The sequence below is a fragment of the Coturnix japonica genome, chromosome 19 (genome assembly GCF_054131305.1).
Source record: "Coturnix japonica strain WE chromosome 19, WE-NBRP24, whole genome shotgun sequence".
NCBI classification, from domain to species: Eukaryota; Metazoa; Chordata; class Aves; order Galliformes; family Phasianidae; genus Coturnix; species Coturnix japonica.
This window is the reverse complement of record NC_140681.1, coordinates 2,509,442-2,525,647: the sequence shown is the minus strand read 5'-3', so window position 1 is coordinate 2,525,647 and position 16,206 is coordinate 2,509,442. Positions and strand designations below refer to the sequence as shown.

Sequence of the window (16,206 nt, the reverse complement as noted above, 5' to 3'; positions counted from 1 at the left end):
CTGCAGCAGTGAGTGCAGTGCTGGTGAAATCACTGAGAGGAGCTGGAAAATAAGGCAGAAATAAAAAGTTATAGATTCCCACCTCAGTGTGAGGGATCACAGACTCAGTGCTCTCAGTCTCGGCTCTAAATTGGCTTTGGTGTTGCCTCTGCCCTTAGTGATGGGCACAGTTCACAGCACAGTGTGGGCGCAGAAGGCACAGGGATTGAGTGATGCATGGGGGAAGCTGTTAAAACTTTAGGATAAATACCATCAATTTATAAGCTGAAATTTGTTTTTCATCAACTTCAAAACAGGTAGTACAAAAACCTGGGAGCAGTTGGAGGTGTGGATAAGGTAACTGATGAATGTCCATGCTGGAAAACTGGCAAAACTGCATAGAAAGTGTTGAATGATCCATAAAAGAGAAACAGACAACAGGTACAGAAATGAGGATTTGCCCAGAGAGGCAGGAATCAGAAGAAGTTAATAGCTCAGGGAGTGGTAACGTGTTCCTGCAGTTACAATGGGAGCTTGTGACCAATGTGGTGCTTTTCCACATGATCAGTGTGATTCAGGCATGGAAAAGCTGGATCTGATTCAAGGACAGTGGTGTTTGTGACTGAACGGAAACAACAGGCTGCTCTCTTGCTCACTGTGCTCTGCAGCACAGATGGTGGAGCAGGGCTCTGAGCAGTCCCATGCTTTGCACGTTCCTCAGAAACCATCTGAATACCTGTTGCCTTTGCAACTGCTTTAGTAGCATCCACGTGGACTGGCTACAGCTTTGGAATGTTGCACCGTGTTTCCCAAATAACCAGCACTAGCAAAACAAACGAGGTGTGGGGCAGCGATTGCTCCCATCCCTGGTCAGGAGGGATTCAGGGTCTGCCATCAGTGCCTTACGGACTGAGAAAGTAAAACAGATGTGAGCAGTAGATCTGCGTGTGCTGTCAAAGTTTATTCAACGCTTCATTTCAGCTTAACTCATCTCTGCTGTGTTCTGACGTAGCGTGCTTCAGTTTTTTGTTTCTTACTCTCCTTTGGTACAATATAAAAATATATTCCTTAGTTCTGTAAAGACTCCCCACCTGCCCAAAGAACAGCAGCGAACCTTCCCACGTGCCTTCAGAGGGTGGAAATCTCAGCTCCATGCCCTGAGAGCTGCACTGGCAGCTGGCTGTGTGCACACTGTCCGGTTACAGCAGCTCTGCTGTGTAACACCTGAACTGTGGGCTCTGAAAGCACAGAGTTAGCCCCACTCCTGCCCTTCCATGTCCTCTTTGGAGAAGCCCAGGACCTGCAACAGGCATCTCCCAGGCTCAGCAGAGCTCCACTGCCATTCATGCTCACTGCTATCCGCAGCGCTGAGCTAGTGGGACCAGCGCAACACACACCAAGCGTAGGCTGCCCCGGCCAGCGAGGGGCAGAAGCAAGCTAAAGAGCCGCTGCAGCTGCCAGTTCTTGTGCGAACAGCTTGGCCTCGTTTCTTGAGTGTGTGTCATTGATAGAATAATATTCTGCCTTCATCTGCCAGTCTCCGGATGAGGCTGAATTCAACATCAGCATCGTGGACCCTTGTCCTGCGAAAGGCTCCAGACCAGCGGTTTTCTTCCCAGTAGTGATGCCAGTTCCCTTTGCTGTCAGCTCCGAAGCCAAACACAGAGACCTGTGGCATGCCAGCAGAGCCATCACTGCACAAGCAGTTAGCCAACCCAAGGTGAGTACCTGCCGTGTGCAGTCCTGTATCTGGGGAGCAGGGCAGGAGAAGTCCTCTGAGCATAAAGCACCAGGAATTGGGGAAGCAGTTGGGAATGAGGTGACACAGCCAGGCTGACCACATCCTGGGTTCCCCCAGCAAGAGCATGGCCAGCAGCTGAGGGCCATGACTGCCTACCCACTCTAGGTGCTGCATCCAGTGTGAGACAGTGCACCAGGGAAAGGGGAGCAAAATGCCAGTTGGTGACAGACACTACAACAAAGGAAACCTTCCATAGCCACAAGGAAAACCACCTCCCCATGTTTGGTGCAGTGGTGGAAAGATCCAGGTAGTGCCCATGGGGCTGAGCAGTGTGTGGTGCTGCTGGCTGTGCTCACCTGCTGGCAGGCGTGCAAGGCGAAGAGCAGCGCTGTGAAGCCGGTGGAGGGGTACCTGCCGTGCTGCTCTGTCCAGTTCTCGTGGATGTACTTGAGGAAGGCTGGGCTCAAGATCAGCACCTGAATGGGGTTAGAAGCATGACAAGCTGCAACCAGGACAGCCAGCTCCTGCCCCCAGTATGGACTGCTGTCCCCAGCTCTGCCCCCACCCCACTTGCTGCTGACTTCCCACAGAATGATCCCAGTCCTGGCCTGGCTGAGAGGAGCTGGCAGCAGCTCCTACATTGCCTTGCAGATGCTTTCAGGGCCACCTCACATCTGACAGCCACTCCAAGTCACTGGTGGCCATCAGCCTCTCATTCCCACAGCCCTAGCACTGGGATGTCAGGCAGGGAGTGCTTGCTGAATGCTTGCCCAGCCCTTACCTTGTTTCTGTCAGCTTTGATGAACTGCTTCACTCTTGTGTAGGTGCTGCAAAAGCCAGAGGATAACTGTGAGTGCTCCTTCAGGGGCAGATGGTTTGCTGTGACAACCAACACCTGGTGCCACAGCACCTGCAGCTCCCTGGGCTGACCCTGTGTTGTCCCATGGCCCGGCCCTGGGAAGAGGCAGAGCCAGGACAGCTTCCATCCCACTCATGAGAGTATGTATGAGGGTACAGGATGCAGGATGCCCAAGCCCTGTGTAGGCAGGTGGGCACCAGACTCCCCAAACTGCAGTGCAGAGGAATGTAAGTCCTCTGGGCCCTTCATCCCCCAGGCCATGCCCCCAGCCCTCCAACACAAGAGCCACTGTTCCCAGAGCACCAGGATGGCTGAGGGGACGCACTGTGTGAGCTCTCCTGTGGAAAAGGCGCTGGTCACCCACTTCAGGTCCAGTGGCTTGAAGGGGACGAGGACAAGGTGGACGCCAGGCCAGAGGTTCATCGCACTCTCTGGGTACATGAAGTGATGTGTCGTCCTCGCACCGACATCCACCTCAAAACCTGCCGTCTTAGCTCTGTTCATCCTAGGGGACAGTGGGAAGACATGTCCTAGAATGAAGGCATATACCATGTGGCCGCCAGGCAGGAACACCAGGTGCCCCCGGCCAGCAGGTAGGAGAGGACGTGAGCCATCGGTGTCACCCACCTCAGCACCCAGTGATGGGCATCGATCTGCGGGCCATGGCGGGACCCCTTCAGCCGCCCCGAGTTGCCCACCACGGCACACGTCCTGCAGCCGGACGGATCCCACACGCTCCCATTCGGGGCCGGCAGGACGGCAAAGAGATTCTGGATGATGTTCTGGAGCGGGGCGGTGCTGGGGGGGCCCTGCAGGGTCTGGGGGAGCACAGGCAGGGACGGGCAGCGTCAACCGCAGCGGTGCAGAGCCCCGCTCCTCCCCTGGGTGTCGCGGGGAAGGACGGGGGCGACGGGCACGTGAAACCTGCCGGCAGCAGATTAAAGGAGCCCGGGAGAGACGCGAGCTGCCGCCCGTTCCGACTCACCAGCCACCACTGAACCACGTCCGGGGGCAGCTCGTGGGCCGGGCCCGTCAGTAGAGGCCGCACGGCCGCGTCGTAGCGGGCGCTGAACCAGGCGGACGCGTTGGCGCCGGCGGAGCAGCGGACGGTGGGGAGGGACGGCGGGAGGGCTAGGCCGGACATGGAGGCCCGGAACAGCAGCCACAGGCCGAGCGGCACGCACAGCAACAGCGCCAGCACAGCGCGCTTCTGGCAGCGCATCCCTCATAGCACCTGGCGGGACGGCGGCACGGCGGGCACACGGACATCAGTGCGGAACCCGCCCGGCCTGCCGCCCCCCCGCCGAGCCGCCCCGCCGCACACCCGAGGCAGCCCGGCATGGGCTCCCGTCCGAACCGCTCCGCGCCCCTCCCGCTCCACAGCCGGCACCGCCGCGGTACCGCAGCGCAGGGCCGGGCCGGCAGCACGTACCGCTCTGCGCGCCGCGCTCTGCCCGACGCATCCGCGGCCACCGCGACCCGGCCCGCGGCCGAGCGGAACCGCATCTTCTCCCCGGACCCGCTCCGGTCCGCGGCTCCCACCCCACAGCCCGGAGAGACCGACCGCGCAGCCGCCGCGACACGGAGCTGAGGGGGAGCCGCGCTGAGGGAGGGACGGACGGGAGGGGGAACCGCAGCGTGTGTGTGTGTGTGTGTGTGTATATATGTGTGTGTGTGTATGTGTGTGTGTGTGTATGTGTGTGTGTGTGTATGTGTGTGTGTGTGTATGTGTGTGTATATATGTGTGTGTGTTTGTATGTGTGTGTGTGTGTGTGTATGTGTGTGTATATATGTGTGTGTGTTTGTATGTGTGTGTGTGTGTATGTGTGTGTATATATGTGTGTGCATGTGTGTATATGTATGTGTGTGTGTGTGTGTGCACAGCTGTCGTCAGAGCGCCGAACTGAGTGTGCCCTCCCCGTCCTCCATCTGAAAGCACTCATTGACAGCCACAGCCAGAGCATTAAGGGCTCTGTTGAGGCCCGGAGTTGCTCAGCATGTCGATGCCCCGCGCAGGGCGATGGCAGGACGGTGGGACCAGAATTGGGGATTCCCCACCTCGCTGTGGAAGCAGAAGGACGGACCCCGTCCCACCCTGGCGGTTCCCGTGCTCCCCGCAGCCCCCTCACAGCTCTGTGTTGGCAATGGGGACATGTGTGGCTCTCGGTTTGTCTCCCCGTTGCCCAGTTCTGCAGTGTGACACATACCTGCTCACCGTGCTGCAGTGTCAGCGTGCCCAGCACAACCAGTGCTCCAGATGTCAGCTCGGTGCAGAGGTGTGAGGTGTGGGACCTGCGAGAGGTGAAAGAGGTTGGGCCGGTGCTGGGCGGCCACAGGAGCTGCAGCCTGTTGTCTCTTCTGGGAACAACCAAAATGTCACCAGTGTGAGCTGGGGGGGAAGGAAGTGCGAGCGAAACGCTGCCAGCGTGGCGGAAGCAAAGTCACTGCAATACAAAAACAGCCCCAAGGCTTCTTTCCTTTGGGCTGGCTGCCCAACACTGGCTCTGCACCCCCAAGGCCTCCAGCACTGAGCCCACCGACGTGGGTTGTGCCCCTCCCAGCAGCCGAGGTGGAGGCGCAGAGCACCCCAGTGCACCTCTGGGGCTTGCTCAGGCCCAGGGTTGCACTGCAGACACAGCACCAGGTGCAGCAATAGCTGCAGATCTGACCCTGTCCTCACTCAGCCCTAAGTGGTACCTCCATGTGCTCCCCATCCCCACAGACGGGAAAGGGGATGGAAGGATGCTGAGACACCCAACTGTGCGCAGGGCCACTTGCTTTGGAGGAAGTGCCTCTAAGCAGCGCGGGGTGGAGGTGACAGTCCCACACTGAGATGACACTCCCACACTCTGCAGAACTCAAAGTCAGCTGCAATGGCTGCTGCAGGAAGGGGAAGTCGGGGAAGAGAGCAGAGCCCTGCAGCATCATTTCACAACATAAAGAACAAGTTAACACATGCAATTCCATCCCACTTATCTACACAGCAAAATAAAATTAATAGAGCCATTGTCTTCTTAGAATTCAAAGTTCCCATTTCTGGCCACTCTTCTCCCATCATCTGATTTATACCCACAGTAACGTTTCAGTTTCTTAATAGTCAGAGGTTCCCCACCAAATGTACCCCAGTGTTTTAGAGATCCCAGAGGTGAACGAGGGAGAATCTGAGAGAGCTGCAGCATCTGATGCATGGTCTCAGACATGAACCATCCAAATCGTTCATTATAAGTCCTCACATCACTTATATACCTTCACAGGTTTGCTCTTTCTAGCTTTCCCACTCAGCCCTACGTGTCAACAGAACATTCCACAAACACTCTTCAGCCATTCATGTGGGCACTTATCTGAGCAGAGCCACGAGCCATTCTTTCTTCTTCTAGAGGTGTCCATGCTTCCCATGCTGTTTATCTTGCTCCACAGCTGCTGCTCTGTACAGTCCTTATATTCCCACAAGTGCTCTTTCCTGATGAAGCCCATGTCTTCCTTGCCCACACAGGAACTGTCAGCTGTCATCCTCCAACTGGCTCAAGTTGGAGGATGCTTTGACTCGCCCTGGCCGCTTGTTTTCCTAGCTACAACTCTGCCCACTAATCTGCTGCTTCTTCCTTCAATTGGGGCTTTCCAATGATTGCTGTCTTGTGATTCAGTGATAGGACAGCCAAGAATGTTCTCTGGAGGAACAGGAGACCTACTCTGTGCTGTCTGAGTCTAGAGAAAAGGACCTGTTGTCAGAAGCCAGAATCTGGCTTAGGAAGGCCAGATCTGCAGAAGATCTGTGCCATGAAGGCACATCCATTTTAATCTGACTCCTTTTCCTTCATTCACATGCCCGCCCACAAACCCATGTGATGCACTCACACCAGCAGGCAGTGCCTGCAGCTATCCTCTGCGCTACAGCCCCGGGGAACGGGCTCAGCCCCAGCCCCCAGGTGCTGCAGCACAGGACTCAACCCCTGCTGGATCCAGACCAAGACTTAAGAAGCAATTCCTGCTTAGAAACAGTGGGAGTGACTTTACCTCTTTGCAACCAGCTCCTTCTTTGGGGCTCAGCTCTGGGCCTGAGGCACCTTCACCTGCAGCCCTCCTGCTGCCATCTCCTCCTCCCCACTCCCAGTGCTACAATTCACATCATCCTACCCACATTTGCACTTCAAGGGCCTCAAAGGGAGGCTGATGCACAGGCCACGGCTGCCAGCGTGCAGCTGGGCTTCCCAGGGCAAACAGCAACACACGGTGCATCCATCAGAAGCTGAAAGAGCCCTCAGGGAAGAGAGGCCAACTCAAGGGGCTGAGCACGGGACACCCTTCTTCCTGCCGGGCTGCTTCCCCTCCTCTGGTTTCTTTCTGTCAGTCCTCAGAGAGCAAGGAGATGCTCACAGCCTGTCACCAGCACTTACGGGTTGGCTGAAAGGCCACAGGTTGGGAAGACCAACAAGGAAACGGGGGAAAACCTGCACTGCACCATGTCAAGGGAGAGACGTGAAGCCGACCGCTTCATCGCCCTGCAATTGCCAGCCCGAGCGAGGGACGTTCTGACCAGCTACTGAAAGAGGCAGCACCAGGTTTAGAAAGTTCGCTTCAATTTTATTGCGTACAAGAAGATTTGGCTTCTATTTATTGCCCCGCCCACACCCCAAAATGAAACCCCAGTGCCCAGGATTGCCGCTTAGCAATCAGTCACTCAGCCTCCAGTCAGACCCAAGGAGAAGCCAAACCCCGGGGCTACGTCACCTCCTCCCTCTCCAGTCCCAGCCAGCCCTATTTCCCTTATACCCCAGGACCTCAAGAGACACACCCTGAAGGAACGCAGCGTCTCCAGCTCTTGCCATACACCAAGTCCTGCCTATGTGAAGCCCTCATTGCTTCTAACGCAGCACAAGTCCTTCCTGTCCAGTTCACTTCCATCATCTCCACCGTCCATGACAGGGAAAGCACGGCTGTGCCAGTAAACTGGACTGTTGAGTCAGCAGCTCTTGGTGCCACCTCCGAGGAAGCGTTGCAGGTGGTTCTGCTGTCCTTTGTAGCTTCTTGCTCAAGCCCTCATCGTTGCTTTCTGCTTTCCTTCTCGGCTTTCTTCCTCAGCTGAGTAGCGCTTGCCTTGCCTCGGCAAGCTTGCTGCAAGAGGGAAAAAAGAGGCACTATTTCACTCACGCACGCTGCCAGCACAGTCTGACTTAGAGAGCTGCTCGCAAGATATCCCTGGGCTACGAACCCAAGAACAAGGAAGGACAAGGACACAAAAGTCACATCTGCATTGTCTGTTACCGCATGCCAAGGAAGAGTCCTCACACTCGAGCACTGCCCCACTTGCAGCTGAGGGGAGGAGGAGCTGGAAAGGACAGGTGGACAGAAAAGAAGGGAAAAGCTGAAGAGGCGAGAATCAACTTCTCCCCGAGGCAGATCACATCTTTGTGGCCACTCTTTTAGGAATGCTCACCATTCCTAATCCTAGCGTTAGCAAGATGAAAATTCACCACCTACCTTTTCACGCTCCTCGCGTACGCACTGAGGGCCGTGCCGTGGCTGTGCTGCACAACACCAGCGACTGAAAGAAAGCACGCAGAGAGCGGATCTGTTGCAGACAGTGCCAGGAGCTGTGCTTGAACAACGCTTACGGTAAGGCACTCCTACCTTGCAATGGCCACACTTTGGGAGCTCTGGGACACAGCCACGTGTTGCTCTCCTGAGTCCCAGCTCCATTTCTCAGCCACTCACGCTCTGCTCCTCCATGTTCTGCAAAGGAAAAGTCCCAAGAGGGAAATTCAGTTCATCGCAGATGTCATCAAACTGTCAGGGCAGTCGCACTCATTGCTCGGGGTGAGCAACCAGCTGCATGCTTACCCAAGGAGCAGCGGTTACTTTTACTTGAGTGTAACAGCCAATGCCTGACTGCAAGTACGAACACTAACCTATGCCTAACTCTAAAATAACAACAGAAACCTATACCTAACTCTAAAATAACAACAAAAACCTATACCTAACTCTAAAATAACAACAAAAACCTATACCTAACCCTAAAGAACAAACAGGAACCTATGCCTAACTCTAAAAAACGAACAGGAACCTATCCCTAACGCTAAAACTAAACTGAACACTAACACTAACACTAATCTAACACTACCATCAACAAAAACATAACAAGCACCTAACCTAACAGGGGGAAGAAGGAACTGGGGGCCCACAGAACCAGAGGAGCAACAACGTGGAGGAGAAGATGATGTTAAATAATGCCACCCAGCTAATGCTGGGGGCAGGGGCCGCGCAGCAGGAAAGGAGCCGAGTGCCTGGACCAGTGATGGTGAAGCTGTGACCATGCCAACGCGGGGCCTGGCACGGTGGTGTGGTGCCAGGCCAGCTATGCCGCGGGCGGATCCACGTCCATGGGCTCCTCCGGAGGGGGATCCACCTCCATCGGTTCCTCCGGAGGGGGATCCACCTCCATCGGTTCCTCCGGAGGGGGATCCACCTCCATAGGCTCCACATGGGTGGTGGTCACAGGGCTGGTCCAGGCATGATGGATAATGGCTCTCTTACCCCTCCTCTGCCTGATGGTCATGGCGGGCCCCCTCCTCCTTCTGACTCCTAGGGCCCCCAGCTCCATCCTCCCACCAGAAACTTCTACCCTCGCCCTCTTTGCAGCAGGCATGGCTGTTAACTGCCACAACTGTCAGAGGCATGCGGCAACGGTGACCATGGTGACATGGAGAGGGTTCTAAAATGGCGGCCGCACTGCTGGCACTGGAGTTCCACATAGGATGAGGAGGGGGCTGGAGGGCAGGGCATGGTACGGGAGCTACAAGGTGCTCCCTGTGCCCAGCGGGCAGCCCTTCTCTCTGGCCAGCAAGAGGGCACAGACGAGCCGGCCCCAAGTAAAGGGCCCTCGGCCTCCTTCACCCTCCTTCACCCTCCTTCACCCTCCCCCTTCTTCCACAAGGGAATCTTTTTGGGCTGCCATACTGTTGTGGTTTTGTATTTTTTTCTATTGGTATTTCACATCATAACATCATCTGGAGATCATAGATTGATCAGTCAATCATATTGATCTAGATAAGTCCGTGACACAGACGCAGCACGCAGCAGCTCCTGATGGGGCTCCTGAGCTGAGCACCAACAACGGCAGGCTCCAAAGGGGACCTGACTACGCCTGCCTCCTGGGACACACAAGCTCTGCTTTCCATAGTCGCACCCAGCGCCTCTCCTTGTGCGGCACCTCGGCGGATTCAACCCTTACCTACAATTAAGACCTCTGACTGAATTGGAATTCCAGTCACTCTGATTACACCCCACATCCCTGCTGCAGGCCCTCCCACATGCCCACGTGCTGCACCCAGCCACACCGGCTGCCACAGCCCCGCAGCCAGGCGGGGGTTGGTGCTTCATGATCCTTGAGGTCCCTTCCAACCCGGGTCATTCTGTGATTCTGTGATCGGGTTGAAGGGGCTGGCACTGCCCTGAAGGTGAGCGAGAGAAGTTGGCAAAGGAAGGGTGAGTGGCGGGATCCGAGGAGGGCGTTTTGTGTTTGTGTGCGTGTCTGTTGTTTGCCTGATGTGTTTGTGTGCGTTGTTGTTTCAGGTGTCTGAGTGAGGACTCCCTGTGGGAACTGGCAGCAAGCAAAGGAATGGATCGACGGGCCTGGCCGCCATGTTGGACTGCGGCTGTGGAGCCAACGAAGGTGTGTCCAGTGTCCTTCCTTACATCATTGACTATGTATGAGGTGTACCTATATCTGTGTAACCATTTTACAAGTCAGGGTGCAGGTTTTTGGTGGGGTCCTGACAGTTCCTCAGCTAGAACCCTCTTACCCCTTTGAGACAGGCCGCTTCCGTCTGTAGCTGTCATGCCAGGAGCCAAATAAATTGCCCCATGGTGAAAAACACCAAGACTCCTATGTCTGCACCGACTCTTTAACCATTTGTTTAAGAGGTGGGTTTTTAGGTCCAACTCAGTATCCCTCCCTGCCACTGAAAGTACAGATGCAATAACCACCCGCACACCTGTTCCTTCGATTACCCGCCCCAGTCCCCTGAAATCATCTTTGATAGCCTTCAGGCTTTTTTTACTAACTTCTTCACTGCCAGCCTGAACTATCAGCAGGGGATAGTAGACAGAAGGGCAGATCAGACTGGGAAGTCTCCCAGCAACGTCCCTGACCCGTGCCCAGGGGAGGGAGCACACCTCCCTGCGGGTAGGGTCGGGCCAGCATAGAGGGCCTTCCATTCCTCGCCAGTAGGGTCGTGCGCCCATTATGGCAGTAATGAACAAACTGCTGCATCACAAAGATCTTGGCCTGATTAGAAATCATCACAAAGATCTTGGCCTGATTAGAAATCTTTGAGTAATGCTGTTACAGCAGACAGAATGTGCTAAGCGCAAGTAGTCTCCTGCACTTCACATCCTTGCTACTTTGTTCTGGGTGTTGTCACTGAGCAGCGTCTAACACAAATTCTGCCCCGGTCAGCTGGCTGCCTGAGCTTGAGCCCTGATGGCAACACTGTGTGCTTACCCAGGAGCAGCGGTTACTTTTACTTGAGTGTAGCAGCCAATGCCTGACTGTAAGTACGAACACTAACCTATGCCTAACTCTAAAATAACAACAGAAACCTATACCTAACCCTAAAGAACAAACAGGAACCTATGCCTAACTCTAAAGAACAAACAGGAACCTATCCCTAACGCTAAAACTAAACTGAACACTAACACTAACCTAACACAACCATCAAAACAAAGAACAGAGCAAACACCTAACTACAACAGGGGGAAGAAGGAACTGGGGGCCCACAGAACCGGAGGAGCAACGAGGTGGAGGAGAAGAAGATGTAAAATAATGCCACCCAGCTCATGCTGGGGGCAGGGGCCACGCAGCAGGAAAGGAGCCGAGTGCCTGGACCAGCGATGGTGAAGCTGTGACCATGCCAACGCGGGGCCTGGCACGGTGGTGTGGTGCCAGGCCAGCTATGCCGCGGGCGGATCCACATCCATGGGCTCCTCTGGAGGGGGATCCACCTCCATTGGTTCCTCCGGAGGGGGATCCACCTCCATCGGCTCCACATGGGTGGTGGTCACAGGGCTGGTCCAGGCATGATGGAAACGGGCTCCTTTCCCCCTCCTCCATTTGATGGTTATGGCGGGCACCCTCCTCCTCTTCGGTTCTGGGGCCCCCAGCTCCTTCTCCCACTTAAATCCTCACTACATTCCTCTCACCCTCGCTTCGTGCTGGACATGGCTGCTACCTGCCCAGCACTCTCAGAGGTGAGTGAGTCGGGTGGAGCCGCAGCAACCAAGGTGACAGCTGTGACATGGGGAAGATTCCAAAATGGCACCTGTGCTGCTGGGAGTGGTGTTCCGCATAGGATGAGGAGGGGGCTGGAGGGCAGGGCACGGCACGGGAACTACAAGGCACTCCCTGTGTCCAGCGGGCAGCCCTTCTCTCCGGCCAGCAAGAGGGCACAGAGAGCTGGCCCCGAGAAAAGGGCCCTCGGCCTCCTTCACCCTCCCCCTCCTTTCATAAGGGAATCCCCACTTTGGGCTGGGCACCCACATGGAATCATTGAAACTACAACCTACTACTTTGCTTCTACAGCAAGACTATTGTACTGAAATACTACTGTACTTAAAAGCACCTGCAATCACACTACACTCGTTTTTAATATTAAACTCTCAAACTTTCATAGCAAATAATAACATCCGCTCACAAAGAAAATGTGGAGAGGCCACAAAAGAGAAATACCACTCATGAAAACATTTGTATTTAGACATTCAAACTAACAACGTACTTTGTCTTTACCTAACCGTACCATTCTGTGCTAGAAATACGATGTTTTGCTGTAGAGTATAACTTGGAGAACCCAAAAGCAGCTAAAACCTGCTCCACTCAGTAATTTGACCATCCGCTGATATTTGGTTCTTTGCTCCCTTGCTTTCTAGTTGCTCACTCTTTAGACACACGCAAATCACATTGTCAAGGACTACAAAAACACTGTTAGCCAAAAAATTTATGCTGGCAGAATCTTAACGTTAGAAACGTGTAAATTGGTTGCAAAGAAGAAAGTGAAGACCAACACAGTAACCAAATACTAACTGATACATAAGGCTTCTCTCACACATCCTGAAAACAGAACCGCCAGCCTTAATGAACTTTGCTCTTCAGACACTGACTGAAATGCAAGTATTACCTTGTCATGGTTTAATAATTTTGTAATTTTGCTATCAGTATTCCACATCATAACATCATATAAAGCATGAATAGTTTTACTGAATCTGCAACTTACAGAAGAAGACTACATCTCCCAGAGAACAACACGAGGTCACGGGACCTGGACACTATATTAACTCTGTCGCAGGCTAGACTGACGTCTTTCGAGTTCTGGCGTTCAGGGGAGTGTGTGGGAGCCTTCACCGTTTCGCCTAGATTTACAGTAGGCCTCTCGGTTTCGGGACTCATTCTCTCTCCTATTTTGCTTGATTCGTTAGCTCAATTTTCAATTATATTGTATTATACTGTGTTATCCTGTATTTCGATATAGTAATTTAGTAAATAAGTGTGCCTCCTTAGATTGTTGCTGCTGTTTTCTTTTCCTAATTAACTTTTTTTCCTTTCGGCCTAGGGCCCCTGCTGGGCCCACAGTCCCTGTCACGGACGCAGGTGGATTTTTAGTTTAAACCGTGACATACCTGTAGCAGCCTGGATCTGGCAATAGTCAAAGAATCCTTTACGTCCAGCTCCTTAGCATCAAAAGACCACAGATACTGCTGGGGCAGAATTTCATTGAAGCCTTCAAAAGAAGCTTGTGTCTGTTCCTCAGTGCCTCGGGAAAGTCTCCATTCTGCTACCAGCCTGGAAAAGACACAGAAGGATCATTTAAAACAGGCTACGCTAACCCAAGTTCATCTTTGTTAGTTTGTTTTGAAATGAACCGTAAGCTGTGTTAAGAAAAATGATGGAAAGTGCTGGGGATAGAGCACTGTGTAACTGTATTCTAATTGTATTCCCAACCTTCACCCTGCGCAAACAATTTTAAGTTAAAACCCTATGTTTCCAACCACTCAACTGCAGAAAGCATTTTAGGCTCCAGCAGAAGGCAGCATCTACTCACTGATGATATTAATGAGAGCACAGGAGTCCCTTGCTGTTCGGAGGAAGAAAAAAATGCAGAGCTGTGTTCATCTAATATGTTCCATATTTGTTTCTGTCAATCACGAAACTTTGCTCTGTGGTAGAAACTCCACTCTCCATTAAGAAAAGGGAGAAAAGCAGGCAGGAGACCCAAAGAACCTGAACCCAGGGAGAAGCAGATATTATGCTGAATTCAAGCCTAACCTGTCAGGAGAACTGGAATCGAAAGGAGAGAACGCAACACAGGACACAGAGTGTGACAAAAGAACATTGCTTAAGCTGCAATCTGAGCTCTGCCCGGCTTCCTCAAAACCAGAAGAGAACGGTCTTCTGCAGGTACTCCCTCCTCTCCATCCCAGTGAGTATTTGGCACAACTGCCAATGCCAATACGTTCCTTCTGCAAATGTCACCGTTTCTGTGAAACCTTTCCAGATGACTCGTGACTAAAGCAATTTCTACTCCCTCATTCCTCAAAACTTTCCCACACAAAAGCCTTCACAGATCAGATGGTAAGAAAGAGGGAATTCTACGGCCACAGCAATAAAGCGCGCAAAAAGCCCATCTGTTGCAGACAGAGGAGTGAGCCGTGCTTAACCAACACTGCTTCAGCGCACGCTTACAGTAAGGCACACCTACCTTGCGCTGGCCACGCACGAAGCTCGTGACGCAGCTCCAGGCGGCTCTCCTGGGGCCCAGCTTCATTTCACGGCCACTCACGCTCTGCTGCTGGACATTCTGCAACGGAAAAGCCACCGGATGCAAATCCCATCCCTCGCAGATGGCATCAGACCTCCGCTCTCATGGCAGTCACCACCGCCCTGCCCTGGGCAGCGCTTCCACTGCCCTTGCTCCTGCCACAAGACACCAACGTCTGCTTCTAACGCGGCTCCACCATGGGATCCTGTATGCAATAGAAAAACACACGGAGGCTGCCAGCCACTGCAACACGCGCGCTGTGAAACCCCTGGCACTGCTGAGTCCCAAGAGCAGAGGAGAGAAGCGTTTGCCTGCCATGGACGGGCTGCGGCGGGATTGAATCCTGCCTTCGAATCGGGACACCCCCAGGGAGAGCCTCCCTGGGGACCCAAAGACTGAAATGGAGGCAAGGTAACACTTTGCTATAGAAAGGGAAAGGGGAACTTCACAGAATCCGAGACAAAGGGTAACTGCAGATAGTTTACATTTAAAAGTGCAGGGATAGGGGGAATTACAGACACTTAGTCAAAATAAAACCAGAGAAGAGGGCAATAAAGATAAGAAGAAATTGTCCGGAGACCTCTGACAAGAAGAAGGATTAGATACCCCCGGGCAAGATGATGCTGACATGGGAGAACGATACCAGCAGATAACACCAAGAAGAAAACAGAAGAAGAATTTCACCCCAAAACAACGGCAAGGGTCGCGGGGAATGGGGTCCTAGGGAATGTAATGAATATGTAATCAAACTGAGGAGGAGACTATTGATTACGTATTAGCTTAACCTATATCTGTAACACACTTTTCTCCTTACGGTGTGCAAGTTTGGTGGAGCTCTCCCGCTTGCACCCGGCGCTGCGCAACGCTGGAATAAACATACCTGCTTTAGAACCCATCTTTGGGTTATAGAGTTTGATTCCGCAAGTCATCTTCCTGCCGCACAGCCCAGCACGGCCGGAGCCGCACCACACGATCCGGGCCGGGGCCGGCTCAGGCTCTGCCTCCAGGCTTTTGGGGCCGGCCGGGTGACTCCGCAGCACAGCGAGACCGTGGAGCCGCCCGGGAGCCGCCTCTGGGTGCCGGCAGCGCCGCGAGCTCCTCCCCCGACAGCCCCTCCGTGCCCCCGCACCGAGGCCCGACCCCGTTCGCAGCACAGAGCCCGCTCCTCCCGGCCCCGCTCATGGCCGCCATGCCGCCATGGCCCGGAAGTGCTCTCCGCCGCCTGCAGGAAGCACTTCCTGTCACTGGCACTGGCACTGGCACTGGCACTGTCACGTGGCTCAGGCCGGGCTGGGGCCTGTTGGGGGGGGGCGGCTGCCGGAAAAGGACCCAAAATTCACGTCTCATTTCGTGTCTTTCCTCTCGCTTTCCTTCCTTTACCTTCCCCTTCCCTTCCTTCCTTCCTCGCCCTCGTCCCCTTCCCTTCACCACCTCCCTGTGTCCATTCCAGTGCCTGGCCACCCTTTCTGAGCAGTAATACCTCGTAGTGTCCAGCCTGAATCTCCCCTGTCGCAGCTTGAAGCCATTCCCTCTGGTCCTATCATTAATGACACGAGAGAAGAGGCCGAGCCCCAGCTCACTACAGCCTCCCTTCAGGAAGTTAGAGAGAGCAATGAGGTCTCCCCTGAGCCTCCTCTTCTCCAGGCTGAACAATCCCAGCTCCCTCAGCCGCTCCTCATACGGCCTGTGCTCCAGACCCCTCACCAGCTTTGTTGCCCTCCTCTGAACGCGTTCCAGGGCCTCCATGTCTTTCTTGCACTGAGGGGCCCAAAACTGAACACAGCACTCGAGCTGCGGCCTCATCAGTGCTGACAACAGGG

At 54.0% G+C, this 16,206-nt stretch overlaps 1 protein-coding gene across 9 annotated transcripts; it reads right to left on the bottom strand.

Moving 5' to 3' along the window:
- Positions 1-921: 921 nt before the first annotated feature.
- Positions 922-15,593, bottom strand: LOC107322831 (CMP-N-acetylneuraminate-beta-galactosamide-alpha-2,3-sialyltransferase 2-like). Of its 9 annotated transcripts, none has more exons than XM_085520117.1 (9): positions 15,267-15,593; positions 14,327-14,425; positions 4,787-4,871; positions 3,565-3,813; positions 3,207-3,397; positions 2,905-3,084; positions 2,502-2,547; positions 2,077-2,196; positions 922-1,648 (listed from the first exon to the last, which is right to left on the bottom strand). In XM_085520117.1, exons 4-9 carry the CDS (start codon positions 3,799-3,801, stop codon positions 1,481-1,483), a joined length of 942 nt encoding a protein of 313 aa, XP_085376243.1. In that variant the 5' UTR covers positions 3,802-3,813; positions 4,787-4,871; positions 14,327-14,425; positions 15,267-15,593; the 3' UTR covers positions 922-1,480. The 9 variants fall into 9 exon arrangements, with proteins under 9 accessions (XP_085376243.1, XP_085376240.1, XP_085376239.1 ...); XM_085520114.1 differs by having other exon boundaries at positions 922-1,728; positions 15,267-15,590; XM_085520113.1 differs by lacking the exon at positions 15,267-15,593 and having other exon boundaries at positions 922-1,728; positions 14,327-14,451.
- Positions 15,594-16,206: the final 613 nt, after the last annotated feature.

Coding starts and splice junctions, on each gene's coding strand:
- LOC107322831 (XM_085520112.1), bottom strand. CDS start 3,801: ATGCGCTGCCAGAAGCGCGCTGTGCTGGCGCTGTTGCTGTGCGTGCCG. Junction 3,398..3,564: donor ACGTGGTTCAGTGGTGGCTG/GTGAGTCGGAAC, acceptor GTGCTCCCCCAG/ACCCTGCAGGGCCCCCCCAG. Junction 2,548..2,904: donor TCCACAGGAGAGCTCACACA/GTGCGTCCCCTC, acceptor TGGCTTTTGCAG/CACCTACACAAGAGTGAAGC.